The sequence below is a fragment of the Hypanus sabinus genome, chromosome 23 (assembly GCF_030144855.1).
Source record: "Hypanus sabinus isolate sHypSab1 chromosome 23, sHypSab1.hap1, whole genome shotgun sequence".
Lineage (NCBI taxonomy): Eukaryota > Metazoa > Chordata > Chondrichthyes > Myliobatiformes > Dasyatidae > Hypanus > Hypanus sabinus.
Window position 1 is genome coordinate 50,312,463 of NC_082728.1, and position 21,524 is coordinate 50,333,986.

The 21,524-nt window shown below is 41.3% G+C and overlaps 1 protein-coding gene across 1 annotated transcript in view; it reads right to left on the minus strand.

Annotated features, from left to right (window-relative positions):
* The window catches only part of LOC132380185 (uncharacterized), a 71,388-nt gene extending 53,430 nt beyond the window's left edge, over positions 1–17,958 (minus strand). The window contains exons 1-2 of the mRNA XM_059948869.1: positions 17,338–17,958; positions 11,357–15,024 (exon numbers count right to left, since the gene is read on the minus strand). Of these exons, the coding sequence (XP_059804852.1) occupies positions 11,357–15,001 (3,645 nt within the window). The 5' untranslated portion in view covers positions 15,002–15,024; positions 17,338–17,958. The remainder of the gene's footprint in view (positions 1–11,356; positions 15,025–17,337) is intronic.
* Between the last annotated feature and the right edge of the window lie 3,566 nt (positions 17,959–21,524).

Below are 21,524 nucleotides of genomic sequence, written 5' to 3' on the forward strand. Positions count from 1 at the left end.
ACAATAAAGCACAATCCAGCCCAATATCTGTTAAATCAATTGCCTGCTAAATAATTCATGTAGCTTCAGGCTCTGTGTATGTATTATATAAACACACACAACGTTGGATAGATAAAAGGGAATAATGAAGTGCAGTTACACTGCCGTCAATGCAACTTAATTTTACGTTCAATTCACAAAAAACTTTTGTACAAGTAGCAGTTCAAAAAAACATGACTTTCATCAGATTTTAAGTAACTGCACCATTTTTCTGCAGCATTCCTTAATGTAAGTACACAATATACTTGTTTTACAACTGTAACTCCAGAAAGCATCAGGAGGCAATAAGTAACTTAGGAACACACACTCAAACTCAGGAGGTCAGGAAGCACCTATGGAAATAAATAAACAGTCGACATTTCAGGCCAACACCCTTCTTCCTTTATCCTGAAGAAGATTGCTGGCTTGAAATACCAACTATTTATTTATTTCCATAGATGCTGCCTGACCTGCTGAGCTCCCCTGGCATTTTGTGCCTGTTGCTTTGGACTTCCAGCATCTGTAGAATTACTCATGTTTAAGTAGCTAGAAAACTTCAAATATAGGTTGAGTACACTAACTAACCAAAATACTTGGGGCAGGATTTTGGATTCTTTCGGAATTTGGCATATATAATAAAATAGCTTGGGATTGCCATAATTTTTGACTCTAAATTAATGCCCTACCAGTAGGCAGTCCTGGTCTTACACTTGTGTACTTAACAGTAAAAGTTATTAGATATCATTAATAAAATGATTGCTCGCTGAGGGGAAGAAGGTAAGGTCACTAGGTGCTTTTTAGACTTATTCCATTAATCCAGTTCAGGTATGGGGGAGACAGTCAGAGCAGTGGTGTGCTCCATATGCAGTATGTGGGAGGTCAGGGTCAACACAGTTGTCCCTGATGACCACACCTGCAAAAGGTGCGTCCAGCTGCAGCTCCTATTAGACCGAGTTAGGGAGTTGGAGCAGGAGCTGGATGAACTACGGATCATTCGGGAGGCAGAGGCAGAGATAGATAGGAGTTATCAGGAGGTAGTCACACCAAAAAACCAAGAAGTAGGCAGATGGGTGACGGTCCAGAGAGGCAGGGGGAGCAGGCAGAGAGAGCAGAGCACCCCTGCGGCCATTCCCATTAACAATAAGTATACCGTACTGGATACTGTTGATGGGGATGACCTACCAGGAATGAGTTGTAGTGGTCCTGCCTCTGGCACAGAGGTTGAACCCTCAACTAGAAAGGGGAGGAAGGAAGAGAAGAGAGCGATAGTTTTAGGGGACTCAATAGTTAGGGGGGCAGATAGGAGATTTTGTGGGGCAGATCGGGAGTAGGCTATTCTTGAGAGTGAGGGCATGAACCCAGATGTAGTGGTCCATGTAGGGACCAATGATGTAGGTAAGGTGAGTGAGGGGGTCCTGCTTAGAGAGTTCAGGGAGTTAGGAGTGAAGCTGAAAGGCAGGACCTCCAGGGTGACAATCTCGGGATTGCTACCTGTGCCACATGCGAGTGAGGCGAAAAATAGAATGATTATGCACATTAATACGAGGCTGAGAGCATGGTGCAGGAAGGAAGGGTTCAGGTTTTTGGATAATTGGTCTTTGTTCCAGGGACATTGGGATCTGTTTCGAAGGGATGGTCTACATCTGAACCGGAGGGGTACTAACATTCTTGCAGGAGTATTTGCCAGTGCTGCTCGGGGGGGGTTTAAACTAGATGTGCAGGGGGCAGGGATCCAGATCCAGAGGGTTGGTCAGAAGGTGCATGGGGTTAAATGTGTACAAGGTTTGGGTGATCTTGAGAAGGTCATCAAAATTCAGGGTGCAATTTGCCCGATGGAAGTTCAAGGAACTGGGTTAGGTACAGTAGACAATGTTTTAAGCAAAGAGAGGAGGAATGGGCTAAGAATTCTATTCTTGAATGCGCGTAGTGTCAGAAATAAGACAGATGAGCTTGAAGCTCAGATGAAAATGGGGAACTACGATATTGTTGGGATAACAGAGACATGGCTGCAAGGGGATCAGGCCTGGGAATTGAGTGTACCAGGGTATACGTGCTATCATAGAGACAGAAATATGGGAAGAGGGGGTGGGGGTGGCCCTGTTGGTGAGGAATGAGATTCAGTCCTTAGCAAGAGGTGACTTGGGAACAGGGGAAGTAGAGTCTGTGTGGATTGAGCTGAGGAACAGTAAGGGTAAAAAGACCCTAATGGGTGTTGTGTACAGGCCACCAAACAGTAGCGTGGATATTGGGTACAAGTTGATTAGGGAGTTAACATTGGCATGTGCTAAAGGTAATGCAGTCATTATGGGAGATTTCAACATGCAGGTGGACTGGGAGAATCAGGTAGGACCCCAGGATAGGGAGTTTGTGGAGTGTCTAAGGGATGTATTTTTGGAACAGCTTGTGCTTGAGCCAACCAGGAACGAGGCTATTTTGGACTTGGTGATGTGTAATGAACAGGAATTGATAAGTGATCTTGAAGTAAAGGAGCCATTAGGAAGTAGTGATCATAACATGATAAGTTTTTATCTACAATTTGAGAGGGATAGGGGCAGATCAGAGGTGTCAGTGTTGCAATTAAATAAAGGAGACTACGGAGCCATGAGGGATGAGCTGGCCAAAGTTAAATGGGCGGATGCCTTGGCAGGAAAGACAGTGGATCAGCAGTGGCAGATATTCTTGGGCATAATACAAAAGATGCAAATGCAGTTCATTTCAATGAGAAGGAAGGATTCAATGAGGGGGAAGGGGCCACAGTGGTTGACAAAGGAAGTCAGAGATTGTATAGCATTAAAGAAAAAGAAGTATGACAGGGCTAAGATGAGTGGGAATACAGATGATTGGGAAAGTTTTAAGGAACAGCAGATCTTAACTAAAAAAGCAATACGGAGAGAAAAAATCAGATATGAGCTCAGTCTAGCCAGGAATATAAAAGGGGATAGCAAAAGCTTTTTTAGCTATGTGAAGAGAAAGAAGATAGTTAAGAACAATGTTGGCCCCTTGAAGAATGAATTGGGAGAAATTGTTATGGGAAACAGGTAAATGGCAACAGAATTTAATGCATACTTTAGATCTGTCTTCACCAAGGAGGACACAAGCAATCCCCCAGATGTATGGATGGGCCAGGGTCATAAGATATCAGAGGAATTGAGACAGATTGACATTAGGAAAGAAACTGTGATGAGTAGACTGGTAGGACTGAAGGCTAATAAATCCCCGGGTCCAGATGGTCTGCATCTGAGGGTTCTAAAAGAGGTGGCTCAGGAAATTGCGGATGCATTGGTAATCATTTTCCAATGTTCCTTAGATTCAGGATCAGTTCCTGAAGATTGGAGAGTGGCTAATGTTGTCCCACTTTTCAAGAAGGGAGGGAAGGAGAAAACGGAGAACTATCGCCCTGTTAGCCTAACGTCAGTCGTGGGGACGATGCTTGAGTCCATTATTAAGGACAAAATAGTGGCATATCTAGATGGCAGAAATAGGATTAAGCCGAGCCAGCATGGATTTACCAAGGGCAAATCATGCTCGACTAATCTGTTGGAGTTTTTTGAGGGTATAACAAGGATGTTAGACGAGGGTAAGCCAGTAGATGTTGTGTACCTAGATTTTCAGAAGGCATTCGATAAGGTGCCACATAGGAGATTGGTGAGTAAAATCAGAGCTCATGGCATTGGGGGCAGTGTTTCAACATGGATAGAAAACTGGTTGGCAGATAGAAAGCAAAGGGTAGCAGTGAATGGGTGTTTCTCAGACTGGCTGGAGGTGACTAGTGGGGTACCACAGGGCTCTGTATTGGGACCACAGCTCTTTACGATTTATGTCAATGATTTAGATGAGGGCATTGAAAACTATATCAGCAAGTTTGCTGACGATACTAAACTGGGTGGCAGTGTGACATGCGAAGAGGACGTTAGGAGAATACAGGGAGACTTGGATAGGCTGAGTGAGTGGGCAGATACTTGGCAGATGTCATTCAATGTGAATAAATGTGAAGTTATCCACTTTGGAAGCTGGAACAAGAGGGCAGAGTATTGTCTGAACGGTGTCGAGTTAGGTAAGGGAGAAATACAAAGAGACCTAGGAGTCCTAGTTCACCAGTCAATGAAGGTGAATGAGCAAGTGCAACAGGCAGTGAAGAGGGCAAATGGAATGTTGGCCTTTGTTACAAGGGGAATTGAATACAAGAGCAAGGATGTTCTTTTGCATTTGTACAGGGCCCTGATGAGACCACACCTGGAATATTGTGTACAGTTTTGGTCTCCAGGTTTAAGGAAGGACATTCTGGCAATTGAGGAAGTGCAGCGTAGATTCACTAGGTTGATTCCTGGGATGGCAGGGCTGTCTTACGCAGAGAGATTGGAGAGATTGGGCTTGTACACGCTGGAATTGAGGAGATTGAGAGGGGATCTGATTGAAACGTTTAAGATAATTAAAGGATTTGATAGGATTGAGGCAGGAAATATGTTCCAGATGTTGGGAGAGTCCAGTACCAGAGGGCATGGATTGAGAATAAGAGGTCAGTTATTTAAAACAGAGTTGAGGAAGAACTTCTTCTCCCAGAGAGTTGTGGAGGTGTGGAATGCACTGCCTCGGAAGACGGTGGAGGCCAATTCTCTGAATGCTTTCAAGAAGGAGCTGGATAGATATCTGATGGATAGGGAAATCAAGGGATATGGGGACAAGGCAGGGACTGGGTATTGATAGTGAATGATCAGCCATGATCTCAGAATGGCGGTGCAGACTCGAGGGGCCGAATGGTCTACTTCTGCACCTATTGTCTATTGTCTAATGTGTGCAGGGTAACAAAAGCAGCACAGTAGCATCAACAGAATACCTAAATCAGCTATGGAACAAAAACAATGCCAGGCTTTCAGTCTCCATCTATGATGCCGTGCTTTGATTAAAAGGTTACTGTACACTGTATTTGAATTTTACTTGCTGTTAGGGTTTCTGTAAGGTATAAAAAGCAATTAACATCATAGACTTGTTCTGTTGCTAGATTTTTGTGATCAGTAGACACTTTAAAAAATGTAATCCATGCCTTTTCTTAGATTTCTGCAACCAGCCCCCTAAATATTCACAACTACCTTCAATTTTCAGTTCATTATAATAGATCTATGCTTGTTTCATGTTCTGCATACTGCTGCGGCATATATTCACTATGACACTGACAATACATAGTTGAGATCTTCATTTTTTGCTTTATGCAGTGTTTTTCTATTTTTCATTACATACATGAGGTTACTTCTCAGAATTGCCTGTGATTTGCAGAGACCTGTGCATTGCCTGGGAAGCTACCCAGCCTCTTGTGGAATTTTCCATGTGACGTCAGACAAGTGGCACTCAACCTATATGGTAAGGTTGTTTAGAGCACAGTGTGGAGCAACTGTGTGGCATATCACCTATATAAAAATTAATTTCATTCTTGCTGGACTCGTCTCTCTCTCTCCAGTTTTACTGAGCAAACCAGGAATATAATTTTTGTACTCAATACTATCCCATCACTTATTCAAAGGAGTAAATCTTTGCTTTATAAAACACAGGACAATACAGCACTGTACAGGCACTTTGGCCCATGACATTGAGCCAACCTTTTAACCAAGATCAAGCTAGAGCTTCCCTCCTGCATAGCCCTCCATTTTTCTTTCATCTATATGCCCATCTACAAGTCTCTTAGCTGTCCATAATGTATTTGCCTCTACCACCCCTGGCAGCACATTCTACACACTCATCACTCTAAAAAAAACCTACCTCTGAAATACACCTTATACTTTCGTCCAATCACCTTAAAATCATGCCCTCTTGTATTAGCCATTTCTGCCCTAGGAAAAAAAGCACTGACTGGCCACTCTGTCAATGCCTCATCATCTTATACACCTTTATCAAATCACTCCTCATCCTCCTTTGCTCCAGAAAAAAAAGCCCTAGCTCACTCTGCCTTTCCTCATAGCACAAACTGTCTCATCTAGGCAGCATTCTCATAAATCTCTACACCCTTGGTAAAGCTTCCATATCTTTCCTATAATGAGGCAACCGAAAACGAACACGAATACTCCAAGTATGGCTTCACTGTATGACTTTATAAAGCTGCAACATTACCTTGTAGCTCTTGAACTCAATCCCCTGACAACCAAAGACCAACACCTTCTTAACCATCCTAAGAATGTGCATGGCAACTGAGAAGGATCTGTGGATATCGAACTCTAAGATCTCTCTCTTCCTCCACTGCTAAGAATCCTGCCATTAACCCTGTACTCTGCCTTCAAATTCAACCTTCCAAAGTGAGTCTTTTCACTTTTCCAGAATGAACTACATTTTCCACTTCTCAGCCTAGCTCTGCATCCTGTCACTAACCCGTTGTAACCTACAACAACCTTCTATGATATCCATTAAACTACAAACCTTCATGTCATCTGCAAACCTACCCTTCCTCTTCCTCATCTAAGTCATTTATAAAAATCAAAAAGAGCAAAGGTCTCAAGAACAGATCCCTGCGGAACACCACTATTCACTGACCTCCAGGCAGAATTCACTCTACCTACTAACACCTTTTCCCTTCCATGGGTAAGCTTACTGTGAATCCATGCCACCAAGTTTCCCTGACTCCCATGCCTCCTGACTTTCTAAATTAACCTACCATGGAGAACCTTGTCGAACTCCTTACTAAAATCCATATATACAAAATCCACTGTCCTACCTTCATCAATCTGTTGTGACTTTCCTGAAGAATTAAATCAGGCTTGTGAGGCACAAACTGACCCTCACAAAGCCGAGCTGACAATCCCTAATCTGACAATACTTCTCCAAATGCTTGTAAATTCTGTCTTTAAGAATCCTCTCCAATAGCTTCCACTAAAGTAAGACACACTGCTCTATAATTCCCAGGATTATCCCTATTACCTTTCTTGAACAAAGGAATAGCATTTTCTACCCTCCAATCTTCTGGTACTACTCCTCTGACCAGTGAAGATACAAAGATCATCAACAAAGGCACAGCAATTTCTTTCCTTGTTTCCCATAATTACTGGGGTATATCCTGACTGGCCTGGGAGCCTTATCTATCCTATGTTTTTCAGAAGTTCCAGCAAATCCTCTTCCTTAATCTCAACATGTTTCAGCAGTATTATCCTGTTCTATGCTGAATTCATATTCGTCAAGGTCCCTCTCACTGATGAATAATGAAGCAAAGTATTCATTAGGGACCTCCCCTACCTCCTCCAATTGCAGACTTGTTTCCTCTTTTATCCCTGATTGGTCCTACTTTCACTCCAGTCATCCTCCTATTCTTCACATAGGTGCTTTATGGTTTCTCTTAATCCTATTTGCCAAGGCCTTCTCATGTCTCCTTCTGGTTTGCCCAAGTCCCTTTGTAAGTTCCTTCCTGGCTAAATTGTAACTCTCAAGACTCCTGTCCAATCTTTGCTTCCTAAACCTAGGGAATGCCTCCTCCTTCCTGATTAGGTGCTCCACATCTCTTGTCAACCATGGTTTCTCTACCCTACCATCCTTTCCCTATCTCAATGAGATGAACCTATACAGCACCCTATGTTAGTACTTTCTAAATATTCCCCGTACATCTGTTCCCAATTTATGCTCCAAGTTCCTGCTTAATAGCATAATTCAGCCACCCCCAATTAAATATTTTTCTATACCCCCCTCCTAGTTACTATCCCTGTCCAAGGCTAGGGTAAAAGTCATGGAATTGTGGTCACTGTCTCCAAAATACTCTAAACCCTCTCTAAAAGCTCTAGCAAATCTGCCCACAAGGATATTGTTTCCCTTCACTTTTGTGCAGGTCATACTTTCCCACAGGAGATTCCAATAATCAACAAATCTGAAACCCTGTTTCCCTGAACCAATTCTTCAGCTATTCTTACCCTACCTCACACATGGCACAGACAGCAATCCATAGATTACTCTTGAGGTCCTGCTTTTTTAGCTTCCGACCTAGCTCCATATATACATTCTTCAGATTCTCATCCCTTTTCCTAACTGTGTTGTTGGTACCAATGTGTACGACAACTTCTGGCTACACAATCTCCCCCTTAAGAATGTAGTGGACTCATTCTGAAATGTCCCTGACCTGGCACGTTGGAGACCACCTATATATGTCCACAAAATCTTCTGTCTATTCCCCGATCACTACTGCTCTTCTCATCTTTCCCTTTTTTCTTTATTGGAAATATCCCCAGCATGAAATCAAAAGACCCAATCTTAAATCTCTATTTAAATAGTTCCAGTGATTGGAGTCTCTGACTCTGAATTATGGTTAAAATGCACCACCAAAATATTTAAACTTCTGCACTAGTGATTCCCTTTAATTGGTTGGGATTTGGTAGCTCCACAAAATCACTTCCATATACAACCCACTTTATGTGCTGATATAAAGATGGTTATAAGCAGAACAGAAGTTTCTTTGTGGCAGACCCTTGCATTTCCAGCTCAAGGTTTTTCATATTTTTCAAAGGCAAAATGTAAAAGCAACTGTGCAATGAAAAATAAACACAGGAACAAATATTGCTATGTCTCTGGAGAATGAAACAAAGAAATCAAAGACAATAGACAACAGATGCAGAAGTAGACCATTCAGCCTCTCGAGCTTGCACCGCCATTTTGAGATCATGGCTGATCAATAACCATCAATACCCGGTTCCTGCCTTATCCCCATATCCCTTGATTCCCCTAAACATAAGATACCTATCTAGCTCCTTCTTGAAAGCATCCAGAGAATTGGCCTCCACTACCTTCCGAGGCAGTGCATTCCAGACCCCCACAACTCTCTGGGAGAAGAAGTTTTTCCTTAACTCCGTCCTAAATGACCTACCCCTTATTCTCAAACCATGCCCTCTGGTACTGGACTCTCCCAGCATCTGGAACATATTTCCTACCTCTATCTTGTCCAATCCCTTAATAATCTTATATGTTTCAATCAGATCCCCTCTCAATCTCCTTAATTCCAGCGTGTACAAGCCCAGTCTCTCTAACCTCTCTGTGTAAGACAGTCCAGACATCCCAGGAATTAACCTCGTGAATCTACGCTGCACTTCCTCTACAGCCAGGATGTACTTCCTTAACCCTGGAGACCAAAACTGTACACAATACTCCAGGGGTGGTCTCACCAGGGCCCTGTACAAATGCAAGAGGATTTCCTTGCTCTTGTACTAAATTCCCTTTGTAATAAAGGCCAACATTCCAATAGTCTTCTTCACTGCCTGCTGCACTTGCTCATTCACCTTCAGTGACTGATGAACAAGGACTCCGAGATCTCTTTGTATTTCTCCCTTACCCAACCCTACACCATTCAGATAATAATCTGCCTTCCTGTTCTTACTCCCAAAGTGGATAACCTCACACTTATTCACATTAAACGTCATCTGCCAAGTATCTGCCCACTCACCCAGCCTATCCAAGTCACCCTGAATTTTCCTAACATCCTCATCACATGTCACACTGCCACCCAGCTTAGTATCATCAGCAAATTTGCTGATGTTATTTTCTATGCCTTCATCCAAATCGTTAATGTAAATGGTAAACAGCTGTGGTCCTAATACCGAGCCCAGTGACACCCCACTAGTCACCACCTGCCATTCCGAGAAACACCCATTCACCGCTACCCTTTGCTTTCTATCTGCCAACCAATTTTCTATCCATGTCAATGCCTTCCCCCCGATGCCCTGAGTTTTGATTTTACCCACCAAACTTCTATGTGGTACCTTATCAAATGCCTTCTGAAAATCAAGGTACACTACATCCACTGGATCTACCCCGTCTAACTTCCTGGTTACATCCTTTTAACCTTTTAAGAAAGTTCCTCTACACTGTACATTATCTTGAGACATCAAACTCAGCTCTTCGTGTGAAATACAAGCCTTCAGAATAATGACTATGAAATTCAGAAACTAAAAAACCAGTATGAATAATATTACTACTTTTGTTAACTAATCACACCTACTGCAGCCTTTATATACAAGTTTGGCATTTTAAAATTATCTCTGGACTGATGACAATGGACTTCAATATTGCTATAAATGGAGGTTAATTTGAGCTAGTGGCCTTGTTTCGTTACAGTGACATGGAATGAATACAATCAAGTCTCATTACAGCTACCTTGTAGGAGCGCCAAGGCCTTGTCAACTATCTGTTATATCAGTATTTGACTTCCTGTACTAACTACAATCAAATTTCCACTGGAACCAGAGCAACTGTTTTAACAAATTCTTAGAATAAATTTTAACATTCTTCCATTCTACAAAACTAGAAGTAACATTGCAAAATTGTACAAGACGCTCCAAATCAAGCCTTATCCAAACATACTGCACCTGCATATACTGATTGGACCTTAATCTTATCTTATATCTGCACTCAATTTGAATATTTCCAGAATTACAAATGCTTTGAGGCTCTCACTAAAATGTTAACTTAAAATGAAAAAAATGATAAAATTCTAACACAATCAGCAGCTGTAAATTGTGACAGGAACTTACAAATTCAAACAATATTTAAGGGTGAGAAAGTGGGATCATTAAGAAATTCTTCTGGATTCCCTTGCTTCAAGTTATAAATGGGATGGTTGGAAAAATTGGGTACAACTGAATGAGGGGAGGGAAAGGGGAAGAAAAGCAGTAGAAGATCATAGATTAAAAGAGATAATGGAGAAACGGACAGTACAAATGATCAACATGGGCTTTGGCATTTAAAATAGGAACCACAAGAAAGGATTGTTGACCAAACATACAAAGCCTATCTATCCCTCAATAATGTTCAGAAAAAGCCAAGCTTTAAGAAACTGGAAAAAAATAGTTACTACACCTTTCATTTCCTCTCTTTAAAAAGTAATAACTTTCCCACACAAAAATGATTTACCTTGAAATAACATTTAAATATCATTCCACTGCACTACACTGTTATCAAACGTGGCTAGCCAGTTAAACAAGTGAAACTCTAATCACAACCACAGAATAAGACTTTCTCCTTTTGCCTTTGTAAAGGTTTCAAGCTGGAATTGCAAACCATGCTATGTGCCTCATCGAATTTCTGCTGCAAACTTACAATGCAAAGTAGTTATAAAATCCAACTAGAAGATTCTCTGAACATTTCAACTCAAGCTTAAATTTAAAAAACTGATCTCCCTCTGCAGAAATGATTAATTACAATGAAAATAAAGATAGCACAAAAATATTCTTTCTCTGAATATTCTAAATTGCTAACATATGATTGTAGAACATTATAATGTTGATGCAATATCTTCCTTTCATTTACAATAGCCCAGGAGCTAAGGACTTCAGAAACAAAATGATTAAAGTCTGTAGAATATTCCACAATTCATTGCCTTACTTACCGCTTCCTGTGCAACGCTGATAGCTTCCAACAACCCATACAACTTTCCTCTCACAAGAAATACACCAGCACACCAAGTCACACAGTCTTCATGCATCCAATATTCATTAGCATCCATTGGGACCAATGGGGGCTGGTACCACTCTTCCAACGTTGGCTCATTCTTGCCCTTCTTACTTTCTGAACATTTTGAGCTCTCTTCTGTCCCATCAACACCTCTACGCTTCTGGCCACGAGTTATTGTCCCTTCCCTCGTTCTAGATTCTTGGTTTTGTCCAGTTGTTTTATTTACTACATTCCTAATGGAATTACAAGTAGAGTTGGAGACAACAGTGCTTGCTTGCTCAGTCTTTACTTCTTTAGATTGGAAAGTCTGATTGTTGGAAGATGAATATCCCCTAGGATAAAAAGGTCCAAAAAGATCACCTTGCTCCATTGCATTTGCAGACAAGCCACAAAGACAGCAGACTAGAAAGCTTTTATGAGTAGCTTCATTTACTACAGGGCCCAGTGTCATGCAAGATGATTTTGGAACTGCACCATGTGACTGCTGCTGGGAATGTTTCTTTTGTTTAAGAATATTATTATCCTCTTCCGAATAGTTCACTACCGTACACACTGAATAACCCTTTGCCTCTACCCTAACATAAGGTGAAAAGCTATCATATCTTTCTCGACGACCCTCAGCTTTAAGAGACAAGGCTCTTAGTTTTATCTCAGGCTCTTCAGGAGCAAAGACCATTGAGGGCCGTCCCCGCTGTGACTGCCGCTTTTTACCTGCTGACTTATGTACCCTCTTCCTTACTTTGCCCTGTGTTCTTGGCTGGGAAGACTGTGGCCGGGATGACACGCAGGCATTCCTGGAGCTTCCTGAATGCTTTCTCCTGTTCCCATTTACACATTTGAGATCAAGCTTGGCAAACTTATGTTTGTCTCCTGAACTATGGCTCTCCCAGTGGGTTTCAGCTGGCTGCTTTGAAGACAAAGATGCATTGCATAAAGATTTGCCGGAAGAAACTGGAGTGCTCAGTTTTGTTGCACGTCCATGGCAAGAGCCTGGAATAGAGGTAGATTTATTTCTGTTCAATTTCTCCACAGCTGCTGTACTGGTTTCCTCTTGATTTGCCTCACATTGTTCTTGCATTTTACATGACAAACTTGTTTTTTGCGAGGAATCCTTGATGCAAGGAAGAGATCCAGCATAGCCTTTGGACTTCTGTCCTGCAATGGAACTAGATGACTTGTGTCTCGGGGGCTGAAACCTGGTGGGAGTAGGAATTGATCCATCTTTGCTTCTTCTCAGTCTCTCACCAAGGTTATTAGATGTTCTTGCTTTCGGCTGAGTGACAATATTTTGCACAATTTGTTCCAGCCTCATTCCTCTTTGTCTAGGTGGCAGAATTTTCCTTCCAAAATGTTTGGGTTCAGCATTCTGGAGTGGTCGATCTTCAAATGTCTGATTCAAATATTGTTGACATGCCTTTTTCTTCTTATTTTCCCGAACTTGTGGCTGATTCCAGTCCTGTGGTGAATCCGTCTTTGCAACCAAACAATCAACAACTTCATCATCAGAGATGCAAACCAACTCACTGTCCTCATACTTTGTGACAAAGGTCTGTTTTCTCCTGCTTGGGAGTTGCTGCTCTGCCTGGACAGACAAGGCTTTGCATATATTATCATGAGTGGGGCTTGGGCCACTTTTACTATCACAGCTCTCAGCAGATTCTGCCTCCTCTTCTCCACCAATACCTTTGCCAGACTTGGATAAAGACAGACTCATAGAAATGCTGCATGACATTGAAGCAACATTATTCCTTTTCAGGTCCAACACGTATCCCCGAACATCGCACTTCCCCTCAGTTTCGAGAACATTTAGTTTATGCAATTCAAGAGAGCATGGCTTTATCTTAGGATGGTTACTTTCGGAAGCTGGTGACTTTGACAAAGTAGGAAGAATTTGTTTATTGAATGAGGTCAAATTTCTGCTATTCTCATGTACATTGTTATCTATCTGTGGCAATTCATGGATCAAATTTGGTTCAACCACAAAGAGGTTATCATCTGTATCATTAGCACAAATTTCTTCATTGGATTCCCTACAATTATTTTCATTATTTGGAGACTGTTCAGTTACTTTAATATTTGATGTCTGATCTCCACTGGATGGAGAAGATGTAATATCTGCTGTGCTGCAAATGGCTTGCAACGAGCTATTATTCTGAGTGGCTACAGCATCCTTACCAGAACAATGCATTTCTCCATTCTTCAGGTCAAATGATAAAGCTATTTCTTGGTCATGTAAACACTCACCAGCTTTCGTACTTTGTTGTGATATATTATCAGTTTGGAGGACTAAACTGTTATCTGAAGTATAGCTGCTGCCATTTTCAGAATTCGGCAACATGTCACTGCAGCATTCGTTTGGTGCCACTTTGTAACCTGATGATGTGTTGGTCCCAATACTCTCTGTGTCTTCCCAATCATTACTATCTGCACTTAAACTTTGTGACAAATGTGTGGAAGTAGAAAGTGTTTTACATGGCGAGTCACCATGTTCCTCTTCTGTCAAAACATTTGTACACGTTTTCCCAAAGTTATCCCCACTCAGGCTTTCTTCAGAGTTAACAGACACTGCTGCCTCTGAAAGTTCATCATTTTCTGTTTTTATTGTCATTGTGGTCTGATCTTTGTAACATGTGTTTAAGTTGCACATAGACTGAAGGTTCTTCTCTACATGTTGACTGCTGGAAGTTTTAATCCCAACAAAGACACCAGCACCATTTTGCATTTCAGAGTGGTCCATCCTGCCCAGCAGGTTATTGCTTTCACGCTGTTCATTGTTGTTTGGTCTGTTTTCTGACTCAGTCAGTTTCATTGCAAGCGCTTCTGAGTTTTGAACAAGAGTTTCAGCAGAACTCACAGAGTCACTCCACTTATCTTCCTGACCCATTGCTCTAGAAAACGGGCAGACAGAGTCCAGTATTTCCACATCAGAAGAACTACTAGATTGCTCATACAAAATGTCCTCTGTCACATTTAATCTCTTTTCAAGTGGACTATCAGATTCATGGACAGTGGTCGCCACTAAAGGTAAATCCAGGTCCAGTGCCTTTAGTCTGTGGGGGTTCACAGTGCTGCAGTCTATTCCATTTTCAAGTCCTCTTCTAATGGATTCCAGATCACCAGGCTGTGCTAAAACAGAGTTCTCAAATGAAGTGTCAACAAAATTGGTAGGTCCAGAAGAATCAAAGGAGGATGACAACATCTGCTGTGACTGCACACAAACAGATGGAATAAAGAGAGATGGTAATGGTTGCTCATGCAAGGAATGCTGTAGTGTCCGTTGGGAAGAAAACAGGTGGGGCCGATTAACGTAAGAGACAGTGACTGTAGTACTTGAGATTGCATCGTCCAGGTGAACCTTGTCAGTCGGAGGTACGGTGTTGGTCTCTATGTCACCAGGTGTGTTCTTACTACACATGCTGTATTGGGTATCCACGGTCCCACTATCTAAAGGATCATTTGCCTGTAGCCCTTCTCTTTGACTTCTTGTGCAATCGACAGAATAATCCACAGGGATGCTGAAATTAATTAAGTCATCCTTTCTGCTTTGTAACCCTTCAGCCTGGTCCTGACCTGACTCCATTACAGGAATTTCTCTGCTTCACTCTGTTTTTTTTTAGGAGAAATAAAATAAAAAAAGGATTTTGTTATTAATTAAAATAATTACAAAAAGAACCAATAATATAAATAGATAAAAAAGTTTGAAAATTACAGAGTAATCATACAGTAAACAGATGAACCAAAAAAACAAATCAGCATTAATGTCACAATGCATCATGGAAACCCCTTATACACTTATTTATAACTAATCAATTTGCAAAATTAATGACAGCCTTTAAATGCACAGTGAGATCTTAACAGTGATGAGACACAATGCAATTTAATTTTAGTAAAAAATAAAAAAAAATACAAGAATGCTCCACTCCTTTCAAAAATTACATCATGATTCACCATTCATCCAAATTTTGAAACAGCAGAGCTTTTCAAAGACTGAAGAACTTTGACAGTGCAGACTGGATTGTCAATTAAATTTGAACACTCAAGTTTTAGAGCAGAGTGCTTCTGTTGAAAGAAAACTGATCCAAGCTATTTTTTCCTTAAAAGAATCTTCTTTTTTCTTTATCTTTGGGATCTAGTGTTGAATGAATTGTGAAATGGAGCAGGGCATCTTAAGAAAAGGAAGCAATTTTTAGAGAGCTGTGGATCTAAATGGGGCTGTATTCATATTTGGAGCTGAGTTCCATTATTAGTGGAAAGCAACTTTTTTTTTGTTCCCTTCTAATTTCCTTACTATTTACTCCTCTCAAGTCAGATCCATACATTTCAAAGTCATTTGGGAATCATTTTAAATTTTTGTTTTAAAGACCAAAATCAGTAATTATTAAATGCCCATCATCAACTTCCCTGTTCACATATTTTTAGTTACTCCATCACATTGTCCCTGTATAAATTTCATCAATGTTCAATACATACATGAAAATAAGTAAAATATTCATTGTGGTTCAGATACAGGAGACCCATGAAAATATATTTTATTTATACTGAGACAACTTTGTGATTATGTACAATATAAGAAAATTTTAATTGATTGAATCAATATTATGCAAAATTGCATTTCATCTTGAGTTTAACAATTGCTCAGATTCAAATATAATTTAAAACTATGCATAAGAATCGATTCATTTTCACAAATCATGTCCATGTTCAACCAGAAACATCTGCAAAAAGAATACAAGAGGATGAAACATTTCCTACCAAACTACATGTTCCCAATTAATCCTTATACTAACATCTGATGGAAGCTAACAATCTGTTTTACACATCACATTGTCTTCACCAATAACTAAAAGCAGAACATAGTAGACAAAGAAAGAACAGTTAGTTGCCCAGTTTAGATTCAGAAGTTTAGCATCCATTTTTGGGAATTATGTGGAGATCACAAACAATTAAACTGGAGGTCTGTGAAGCAAAACCAGATCGCCAAGGCGTTATCCTTTGTCCTTATGAGCAGCTTCATCAAGACACAAAGCCCATCGCTTCAGTGAGAGCTGCATGCACAGTCTCATTCATTTCTGCTTAATTACCATAACACACAGAACAGCCACATCCTAAGTGGATGGAACAAGACAGCACACGTGATCTCATAACAGACACCAAGTGCATGTGCAAGCTAAGGCAGGAAATGAAAATGCTTCTAAAAGGTTTTGGTTGCAGCGAGGTACCTGTGAGGTAGAGGGGGATTTCACAATGTTTTGATCCGGTGAAATCTTTTTTAAAATGTTTTAATGTAACAAATATTATAGTACCAGGTAAAGTTATAATCTTAAATGTTAATGAAGCAGAAAAAATTATAGCGCGTTATCAAAATCTCGCATTTATAAACACATTGATTATTCTGGTATCGTCAGTGAAAGTAAATTTGTTAGTTCGCATCCTAAAGTACATCGTGACAACGGTGAATCAGCAACTTAGTTATAAACTCCGGGGGCCTTATCTTCTTGCGCTTATTTTCTTAAATAACGTTTCCACTGGACACTAGGTTTTATTAATATAAGGCAAGTTCCTTTAGTCCATCTGAGAAACATCTTTTTCATATTGCTATAGCCATGATTCGGTCAAAGCTAACATGTTTAAAGAGCTGTTTCCGAATTTAAATAGGAAATGTCAGTTACTCAAGAGTTTGGTGCGGAACAAGTAAAATCCCATCGTGAACGGGGGGGGGGGGGGGGGGGGGGCTGACAGAACCGTTAAGATTATGACAAAAGGAACGAGTCGCCACATCTTCACCCACGCACCGTAACTCGTGGCAATTTATCCCACATTAGTTTAATAGGAAGTAAAGCAGAACAAAGAGTTTGTTATTGTAGTTAGATAACAATATTAATGTAACGCGTTTGCAAAGCGTGGTTAAAACATTACCTTCCTCAAGTCTCATCAATGAAAGCTGAAGGGCTAGACTTCGATTAGCAGAGGTTGTCGGTGGTACTGTAACCGACTGCAGAGCGGCCTGAAGCGGAGGCTGGCAGTTTCACAGAGGATGGGGCTCTGCCGGATCCCCTTTGTACGTCTGCCCGAGAAGATCTGAGAACAACATCACGATAAACGACCAGTCCACATGGGGGGCTGTTCCAAACAAAGGGAAACACCGCCGTCGCCCCTCTCACTCTCTTGCCCCGAGCCTCCTTTCCACTTTAAGCACTGCTCGCCCAATGGCTAACGAAGCCTTCGGTTGAAGGACGCCCGACCTGGTTCGCAGAGCTGTTAGGAAACGGGGCTACCCCCCTTCGCCGGTTCGCTGATTCACTCACTCCAGCCCCAGGCTGTGTAGGCCGCTCCCAGGCCTCGCGGTGTTTGGAAACAAAGGACGGGAAGTGGGGAGGCAGAGCCGGCGTCGCCGACGTTTCCTCCCCGTCGTGATTGGAGCGTTTGTTTTCCCTTTACCTGAAACCACTTGCGTTCAGCGCTGTTGCCGGTCCGGCCGTTGAGACTGTCACTCACCCACTGTCTCCATGGTGGCAGCGCGGCTGTCACTCATTCGACGTCTCCACAACAACGCCGGACGGCGGTCACCATAGCAGCGCTTTGCGGCTGTCGCTCAAGCGGCGGTCGCCATGACAGCGGCGCGCTCTGCCTGTTGTGGTTTGGGCTCCCAGGCCTTTCGAGCACATGCAGTTAGAAAGACAATGTTGCAAACTTCTAAATAAACATTAGCATTTGTTTTTTGACTACGGAATCGCATCAAAGTATTTGGAGCTCTTTATGTCGAAACAAATATAAAAATGAGCTATGAAAAAAAATAAGCCTACAATTCCATGATACATAAATGGAACGTTTCCATAAAGTCGACCACAACACGTCACTAAATTTGTAGCAAGGTAGAAGCAAAGCCCCGAGGAAAACAAAAATTAGCATGCATTTATTTGTGTTTTGATTTACCAATAATTTATCCCACTACAGTGCTAATGATAAATCCTGAAAATAACAATCTCATATTAAACATATAATAAGATGTTTCTCAGTGACCTGAGATCAAGTTACCATTGTATTTTAAAGTACATATTTGATCCAAAGTCCAAGGAAGACCGCACATCATAGATAATCTGCTAATCTATCTTCACTGTATCGTTTAAAAAATGTAGGTGAAGTGTTAAGATCTATGCTGCATTAAGGAGGCTGTAGAACTTATGTGGCAAGCTTAAGGGAGTAAACTAGAAAAATACAGATATTGTCTTTTGATAAGATTGAAGAGCACCTAACTATGTAACAAGGTCTGAAAATACAGAATTAAGTTTTAATACTTAATAACACAATAATTAAGACCATTAGACATAGGAGCAGAATTAGGCCATTCAGCCAACATGTCTGATCCACCACAGCTCATTTAGTTTCCCACTCAAACCCATTCTCTTGCCATATCCCCCATAACCTTTAACATGCTTACCAATGAAGAACACTTCAACCCTCGTTTTAAATATAACCATATATCAATTACAGCACGGAAACAGGCCATCTCGGCCCTTCTAGTCTGTGCTGACGCTTACACTCACCTAGTCCCACTGGCCCGCACTCAGCCCATAACCCACCATTCCTTTCCTGTCCATATACCCATCCAATTTTACTTTAAATGACAATACCGAACCTGCCTCTACCACTTCTACTGGAAGCTCATTCCACACATCTACCACTCTCTGAGTAAAGAAATTCCCCCTCGTGTTACCTTTAAACTGTTGCCCCCTAACTCTCAAATCATGTCCTCTTGTTTGAATCTCCCCTACTCTCAGTGGAAAAAGCCTATCCATGTCAACTCGATCTATCCTCCTCATAATTTTAAATACCTCTGTCAAGTCCCCCCTCAACTTTCCATGCTCCAAAGAATAAAGACCTAACTTGTTCAGCCTTTCCCTGTAACTTAGGTGCTGAAACCCAGGTAACATTCCTCTGTACTCTCTCTATTTTGTTGACATCTTTCCTATAATTCAGTGACCAGAACTGTACACAATACTCCAAATTTGGCCTTACCAATGCCTACAATTTTAACATTACATCCCAACTCCTATACTCAATGCTCTGATTTATAAAGGCCAGCATACTAAAAGCTTTCTTCACCACCCTATCCACATGAGATTCCACCTTCAGGGAACTATGCACCGTTATTCCTAGATCACTCTGCTCTACTGCATTCTTCAATGCCCTACCATTTACCATGTATGTCCTGTTTGGATTATTCCTACCAAAATGTAGCACCTCACACTTATCAGCATTAAACTCCATCTGCCATCGTTCAGCCTACTCTTCTAATTGGCCTAAATCTCTCTGCAAACTTTGAAAACCTACTTCATTATCCACAACGCCACCTACCTTAGTATCATTCGTATACTTACTAATCCAATTTATCACCCCATCATCCAGATGGGGTGTCCAATATATCCAATAAGTTGGTCTCCACAGCTGTTTGTGGCAATGAATTCCACAGATTCACTGTCCTCTGGCGAAAGGAATTCCTCCTCATCTCTGGTCTAAAGGGAAGTCCCTGTGTTCTGAGGCTGTTCCTTGACTGTCCTACTATGCCCTCTCTCACATTTGGTAGCCTACCAAATATTTCCTCTAAGCTGCACCGCCGCGCAGCCACTGAAACACTCCCGCACACATAGCCTTTGTTGCTGCTCAGCTGGAATTTCCTTTTATAGGATTTTTTTTATTAAATGCTGTACAGTTTTCAGGCTGTGTAAAAGATTCCTGCTCAGAGTGAGAATCAGGTATATTATCATGGGCATGCATGTGACATGAAATCTGTTAACTTAGCAGCAGCAGTTCAATGCTATATATAATTTAGAAGAAAAAAATAATAATGATGAATAAAATAATACTAATAAAAAATAAAATAAAATAATAATAATGAATAGGTAAATCAATTAAAATATACGTATATCGAATAGATTGAAAAAAAGGGAAAAAACAGAAATACTGTATATTTAAAATGTGAAGTCCAAGGGTTCAATGTCTATTTAAGAATCGGATGACAATGGGGAAGAAGCTGTTCCTGAATCACTGAGAGTGTGCCTTCAGGCTTCTGTACCTCCTACCTGATGGTAACAGTGAGAAAAGGGCATGCCCTGGGTGCTGGAGGTCCTTAATAATGGATGCTGCCTTTCTGAGACACCGCTCCCTGAAGATCTCTTGGGTAATTTGTGGGCTAGTCCCCAAGATGGAGCCGACTAGATTTACAATCCTCTGCAGCTCCTTTTAGTCCTGTGCACCCACCCCATTCCAGACAGTGCAGCCTATCAGAATGTTCTCCACAACACAATGATACAAGTTTTGGACTGTATTTGTTGCATGCCAAATCTCTTCAAACTCCTAATGAAGTATAGCTGTTGTCATGCCTTCTTTATAACTACATCGATATGTTGGGACCAAGTTAGATCCTCAGAGACCCTGCCGCCCAGGAACTTGAAGCTGCTCACTCTCTCCACTTCTGATTCCTCTATGGGGATTGGTATGTGTTTCTTCATCTTACGTTCCTGAAGTCCACAATCAGCTCTTGTGTCTTACTGACATTAAGTGCCAGAAGGTTGCTGCGGCACCACTCCACTCCATATCTCACTCCTGTACGCGCTCTCATCACCACCTGTGATTCTACCAACAATGGTTGTATTGTCAGCAAATTTATGGATGGTCACAATTCTATCTCCTTTACCATAGCATCGGAGGGGGATAGGAACAGACAAGTTAGGGAAACATTTAATTGGAGTAAGGGGAACTATGAGGCTATCAGGCAGGAACTTGAAAGCATACATTGGAAACAGATGTTCTAATGGAAACGTACCGAAGAAATGTGGCAAATGTCCAGGGAATATTTGTGTGGGGTTCTGAGTAGTACGTTCCAATGAGATATGGAAAGGATAGTTAGGTACAAGATCCGTGGTGCACAAAGGCTGATGTAAATCTAGTCAAGAAGAAAGAAGAGTTTACGAAAGGTTCAAACAACTGAATAATGATATGATATGATTATAAGGCTTGCAAGAAGGAGCTTAAGAATGAAATTAGGAGACCCAGAAGGGGCCATGGGAAGGCCTTGGTGGACAGGATTAAGAAAACCCCAAGGC